A 6,748-nucleotide genomic window follows, 5' to 3' on the forward strand; every position below is an offset into this window, starting at 1 on the left:
AGTTGAATTGCTTTATTGAGCCGTCTCATGCAGACTTTGATGGCGCTTAAGATTGCTGGTTGTGTTGAAAGCTCTAAAATTGAGAATGGGTTGTGATACAGATTACATGAAACAAAAGCAACTGTTGTCAGCAAAACTATTGCTACAAGCTGCAAAATAGGCAACCAGTCTCACCTTCCGCAGACAGGGCAAACATATCTGCAATTCGATACCGTCGTCGACAGGAAATAAAGTATAATTATTCAAGCACACAGCCATGTCAGCAACAAGAAAAGGGAATATAGCATCGCTTTCGTTTCTATAAGATCAGATCGCACTCACGGTCTTTCACCAGTATGTATAAATTCATGTTGAGCCAGCGAAGATGGCCTGTAAGAACACGTTTATCGAAGCAAAATAGCAATCAATTTTCTGGACGGGTGATTATGAATCAAAAAAGGAAAATTCCACAAACCTTCCAAACCCCTTCCCGCAAGTTGGACATCTATCATTATTAAAGTGTTTCAGGAACAGAGGTAAGTGATATTGAATGAAAAAATGACAACTTCCTGGAGGAAAATTTCACTTGACTTACATATGGTTGCGTACAACCCCATGGCTTGGACGTGAGTCGGAATTATGAGATGGGTTTGGACAGTTTATCGCAAGAGAGCTGGATAGATAGCTGTCATGGTTCAAACCAGAACCCGGATTGCCTCCAAAACCTTGGTGCGAGAGGGTATTACTCGACGTCATAGGTCCATATAAAGTGTCCAAAGATAGTCCACTTGGCTGGGCGGAAGAATTATACGAAAGGCCACCGGGTGCCAAGTCACTAGCATACTGTGCTCGGCCATATAGATCACGAGTGCTGGAAGCAAGGGAGCCGCCACCGATGTTTTGGGTTGGCAAGCCTTGACTGTAACCACCTGGGGGGTTATACTGTAAATAAGAGTTGACATTCGCTCCGGGGTACTGTCCGTAAGATTGGTTGGCGCTTATGCTGTTTAGTGAAGAAGAGTTCGCGGATGAACTCCCAGAGGTTCGACGAGTATCTCCTGGGTACTGGGGAAATTGGTTGGATCCATAGTTACCCGACATGATGTGGTATGATTACCAGCTCTGCGGTAGACTAGAAGAAAAAGATCGTATCTGAGGAGGTTGGTTGCTGGTGTAGATGTAAATTTACTGGTACAGTTCGGTAGATGAGAGAGACGACTGGTCGATGGAAGAATGAGAGAAAGGAAGCTTTATTTATAGAAACTCGAAGGAGCCAGGAGACTGATGGGGATCCCGCCGACTTGCCGCTGAAAGATTGTCCGGCTGGTCACGTACTTGCGGCACTTCCGAGCCGGTACAGCGCGGCTATCTTTCATCTTCATTATTTCTTTTTTTTTTTAAAAAAAAAAAAAGTAATAGTCACCTGACGCAATCTGGCAACCAGCCGAAAGGCAGAGGACGAGGATGCCACAATGACTGATTGCAACTGTTTGATTTTTTCCAGCTTAAATAATGGTCAGTAAGTTTCGCGCCCATAACACAGTTTAATCAATAAAGCGGGGCAACAATACACACATTTTGTGGGATGGTGGTCGAACGTTCAAACACGATTGTAGCCAAATGCGTGCCGACCCCACAAATGAAGAAAGACTGTTGTGAAGCAGAACTGGGTTTGTGGGACTCCGTACGTATGAGGAATCTATGACGCTTGAGCTGCTGGTATCCACACCCAAACCATGGAATCCCAGCAGAAACAGTCATTTCCACTGCCTGTGGGGTATATTTACATACAAGCATTCACTCCATAACTCCAGGGGGTTAAAAACCGATGAGAAAAACAATACAAGCACAGAAAGAATATGCCAGTGCTTTCCACCTCTACGGACCAAACAATAATGCCAGTGACTTGGCCATTGGCATCCCAGCCATCATCTTTAATTTGCCTTTGTTTAGCGATTTGAGAATAAAATTGTAGATCAGCTCCCCAACTGCTTGCCGAAGAAGCATCGATGCAGGAGCTTCCGAAGCTTGGCGGCGGAGATCCTCCGATGGCGTTCAAATTCGGCACAAGGCCAATGGTATTAAGATGCTCCATGATCTCCTGTATGGTTCGATCAGGGCGAATCAGAAAAACCATCACATAAGATGACATCACTAAATCCAGAATATGGGGCTGACAGTGTGCTGATACTTCAGGCAAATTGGATCTCAGCAGTCGTACTTTTCTCGCTGGAGGTGATATTATATGAGACTTTGGGTGAATATACTTTGCATTCACTATTCTGGCTTCAATATGTACCAAACATGAGACCGCAAGTTACCCCTGTCCAAGTAGTTCTATCAAAAAAATTCAACACCAAGCCTAACTCTTAATTACCCACTTATTGTGCGGAATAATTCCGCGACGGGGAAATACCAAAGGAACGTCCCATCTTAGGATCTCTGAATCGCGATAACAACTGTGAAAACTAAATAGAAAGGAGGGCCGATGGGAGAAAACAACTGGTGAAAAGCATTACTACCAATTATATGGGTAAATTCTTTTTGCGCAGTATTAACACGCTGTTGAGCGGGTAAGGCCGTATGTCGCAAATAGCTCGTTCAGCTGAACCTTTCCCACAAGCGTCTAATATTTCTCAGCCAATCATGCATCAGAGAAAGGACCAGGGCAAGAAGCTGGAGTATAATACCAAGCAAAAAGCTATTGAGGAGCAACTTAGTTCAGATTGACGCGGTAATTTTCTCTCAAATGTCATCGCTTTGCTAGGGTTTTCTTGGCAACTTTTACATTCAGCGCAACAATGCGACTTGATGAAACAAGCAGCTGGCTTATGAGCGCTGGTTCATAGCGATCGCAGTCCTATTCGCAGAACACACTGGTCACGATCGTAAGCAAACCTTTGACAGCTCAAATAATTTGCATAGGTTCAGCGAAACCATACTAAGTAAATTTAATATGTAATCACAGATGCATACACAGAAGTCTAGTCGAAGTGTTGAAAACGAAATTTTTCCATGTTTGATATACATTCAAGCAAGCACCGGAGACCACTTGTGAACCAACCAAACACGTTCGCCTGCTATGTTTTCAGTTGGAATATCTTGCAAGCAGGATTCAAACTCAAAGAAAAACAACTGAAGCTCCTGTACTTTGTTTCCTGCTGATAAGGAATTATCAGTAGTTTAGTTGAAAGGGTAGGTTTGGTAAATGACAACCGTCATTGTGATAAGGTGCGTCAAATACAGTGCCACGTACGTGATATGCATGGTGAATGATCCGAGTCTCAGATTTGTGGAGAACTGCAATCAACAAAACTGTGATTGGTCAAGAAAAATTGACTCCGCAAAATTACCCGCTGTGGCAAAACCTAATGAATTGGATAACTCTGATTGGTCAAGAGGAGCTGACTTTTCAAAAAAATGGAGGACTTCCCGCGGCCTAAATGCTTGATCTGTAGGGAAAAGCCAAACCTTAAGTGAAAATTGATTGAGATCGAGTTTTCACCAGCAAACAAGGTTTAGTGGCTCCCACTAAATCAAGCCATTTAGGCCATCAAGCCATTTAGGCCACGGGAAGTCCTCCAATCCCTCGGACCTTCTGTGGGGAACCCTATTCAATAGATTAGGGGACCTGGGAACAGTCGAGGAAATTTGTATCTTCAAAAAAATCATTCCCTGTGCAAGTGCACCAAGTTGATATTTTGCAGGTTTGCACCGCAGCAGTTGTGAACACTACAATCTTTTACACCGGAATTCCGCTCTTTTTCTGTGCATGCGGTAGACTGAAATTTGATGCCGTTGTAAACCTGACGTCAAATTGACATGACTCAAGCCTATTCGCGCTCAATTTCCACCGATTTGCATACCCTCTCAATCCCAGCATCCGCATCGAATTGATGATGCCGAAGCATGCCGAACCAATCGTAATGGACATGTATGCTTTGACGGTTTCAAATCCATCATCGGATAGTCCGATAATTTTTTGCTACGCAGCAACCAGCTCCCTTCAATGACGCGATTGCCGCTGGGCCAATGATAGCCAGTAACACACTCGACATCTTAAGGTCTGTCCCAGTCTTGTTAAAATTTGAAATTTGAAACTGTATCATACTCCCATCAACTGTTTCGATATCTATAAAATAATCCCAATGGAGTCAAACGGCCCAGTGAGGTGAAGAAAAATTGCTATCCGGGACCGATGCAGCTTGTCATCCCCGGATCAACTTTTCTACCATTATCAGAAACGCGGCATTCCTTGCTTCTCGATATCTTGCTTGCTTTCAACTTTTTTGGTAACACGGTTATACATTGGGCCCCTTATTGAAGTAGGGGAGAAGTATAAATGGTCACCGAATGAAATGTTTTAGGCATTTTTTACTTTCATTTTCATTTGGCTTGCTAGTCGCACAGCGAAGCGTTGACCAAGACATGGCAGGGCAGGTAGTTTGTAGAGAAAATAAAAATACGCGCAAAGTCTGCAATTTAGACAGGGAGTAGTGGCTGTGACATATTCCGTGAAAAGAAACGTTCACTCGGCTCAAGAGATTATTTGGTAGAGAGATGGCACTCGGGCTTTAAGTTCAGGTATAGACCCTTGATCACAAAAACAGTGGAATGTCTGCCTGGCGCCTGGGACTGCACAGCGGGATTGATATCTTCTTTTCAAAGGGCTTCAGATTAGGATTTGCTCTTACTTCCCCACCCGGGCCGGATATGCCGACCTGGGCGCGGTACTTTTCGCTCGAGGTGATGTCAGCAAAGTCTCCCCCAGTCCCCGCGGGGCCTCCGCCCGCCGCAAGATCAGCGCGGGCATTAAGCGCACTCACTCAACAAATACTGCGGATCCTTGCGGCCAGATAGGCCGAAGGAAATTGATGAAAATCTGATGTTGTAGGTGGAAAAACCTTGATTGTATTGCTCCTCCAGGCTCCTCCTCGACCTCCTCTTGTCTCCCACATGCTCCAAATGTGGAGTTTGCCCACCCCACACTCCAATATCTGATTCCACTCCGGCTTGATCCCCCAAATCGAAAATGTGGTCCGTCTACTACATCCAACACCAGATCAAAATGTATATATGTATGGTTTCATCTCTAAATTCCGCTTCATTGTATTACAAAGCTGAGGGTGCAGTGTCAACAAGCTTTGCATAAATAGGGGTTCGCCCCTCCAAGCCTAACTGCCAAGACAATAATGATGTCTGGCGGGATTCTTTTCGAAGTTAAACTCCGTATGTCATCTGCCAGTTCTTGCAGCTGGCGCTTTTGTTTACATCCCCGATGTTTTTTTTTTCTCCACTTCTTGATTGATCAGAAACTCTAAAAACAATCATTCAACTGGAAACGTCACTGAAATGTTAATGCTTCAAGTCGCATCAAAGGAAGAAAATCCGGCAACAATAAATGAATATACGAAATAATCAGGCCGTGGCCAATTTCTTGAACATATCACCAGATCCCGAGATCGTGAATCGGATTGCAAAGGGCACAGCTGATCAATCAATATGACAGCCTTTCTGTAGTAGTCAGGACCGTAGGAAGAAATTTAATAAAACCATAGGGTTTATCCTTTGGCATCTTCTGAGCAATGAGAGCCAGAAAGATATCAACGTAAGGCAATCGCAGTTGATAATTAGTTGGGCCGAAGGTCGCCGGAACTTATGAGTTGACCACAGAATTTCAAGCATTTTCCGTGGAATGAAACTGGGAGGGAAGAAACTCAAAACAAGAGAGAAACCAGATTTTTTATCAGCAAACAATTCTCACTGAACAGTTGGAGGGCCACAAAGTCTTTCAAAACCAAGAAAGCAGTGGTCTAGGAGGCTCTTCCATTTTGTGACATCCTCTGAAGCAATTCCCATTCATGCAGCTCCTTACTCTTGGGCGCTGAATCTGAATCAACACAGGTTTTGGCTGTAGTTCCTTAAAAATATGTTGCTTCAGTCTATTTCCCAAAGGGCCTTACTGAAAAAAGCCCCGCTGTGGTATGTTTTATGGTATCCCATATATTGTGTTTTGAAGAATCCTTGGACGGATATGCAGGATTTTCCTGCATTTTCACCCAAGGTTCAAGCCTCTCCACCATTGCTGTCCTTTGGTTTTTACCCCTCCAAGGCCATGATGTCGTCATTGACAATCATCTTGGCCACAGCTGCCAGTAGTCAAGTGCACCCGGCCGGCCCCAGAGCAGTCAACTAGCATCCGGCCCTCCACCACCGTCCAATAAACCCAACCCTCAAAGCCTCAGCAACACAAATGTTGCAGTACGGGATCAACCCCACTTCCAGGGTGCCTCTCCAATATTGAGCACTGGTGAATTCACCAAAATGGTCCACCACTGGCTCAACTCTGCTCTTTCCAAGCTGTTCAGTAGGCTTGCAAAGGGCAAGCAACTCAAGGAGAACAGCCTGACAAAGAGTGGCTGGGGGGTGATGAGCAGCAAGATGAGGAGGGGCAAGCTCATTGTTGATTTTGCTCTTGCTTTGTCCTCCTGACCTTTTTGCAGTTTGACCATCAGAATACCAAGACTTGTTCTCAATCAGAAATAAGTCTCTGTAGGCGCAGCCCACCGCAGACAGGACTTAACTCTCACAATCTGGCAAAAGAAAGATCTGGAAGTGTTGCAGGGAACTGCTTTTGTTTCAAAATATGTTGAACAATACATGAGTCAGACGCCAGTAGCATCACACAAGGCTGGAGCTTGCTTGCCTTGATGATAGGTAGAGTTATCACATACAAGAACAGGGTTCATGTCAGGGTAGCATTTCATTC

General features: G+C 44.5%; 2 protein-coding genes across 2 annotated transcripts; one reads left to right on the forward strand and one right to left on the reverse strand.

Annotated features, from left to right (window-relative positions):
• Nucleotides 1-12: 12 nt before the first annotated feature.
• Nucleotides 13-1,080, reverse strand: PtA15_12A536 (uncharacterized protein; the record flags this gene model as incomplete). Its single annotated transcript, XM_053162155.1, has 5 exons — nucleotides 13-73; nucleotides 175-198; nucleotides 322-369; nucleotides 455-484; nucleotides 575-1,080. The coding sequence occupies 5 exons, from the start codon at nucleotides 1,078-1,080 to the stop codon at nucleotides 13-15; spliced, it is 669 nt and encodes a 222-aa protein (XP_053026101.1).
• Nucleotides 1,081-4,593: 3,513 nt separating this feature from the next.
• On the forward strand, nucleotides 4,594-4,839 carry PtA15_12A537 (uncharacterized protein; the record flags this gene model as incomplete). The annotated part of the gene is made up of 1 exon (XM_053162156.1): nucleotides 4,594-4,839. The coding sequence occupies one exon, from the start codon at nucleotides 4,594-4,596 to the stop codon at nucleotides 4,837-4,839; it is 246 nt and encodes an 81-aa protein (XP_053026102.1).
• Nucleotides 4,840-6,748: the final 1,909 nt, after the last annotated feature.

The sequence above is a fragment of the Puccinia triticina genome, chromosome 12A, assembly GCF_026914185.1.
Source record: "Puccinia triticina chromosome 12A, complete sequence".
In the NCBI taxonomy this organism is placed as follows: domain Eukaryota; kingdom Fungi; phylum Basidiomycota; class Pucciniomycetes; order Pucciniales; family Pucciniaceae; genus Puccinia; species Puccinia triticina.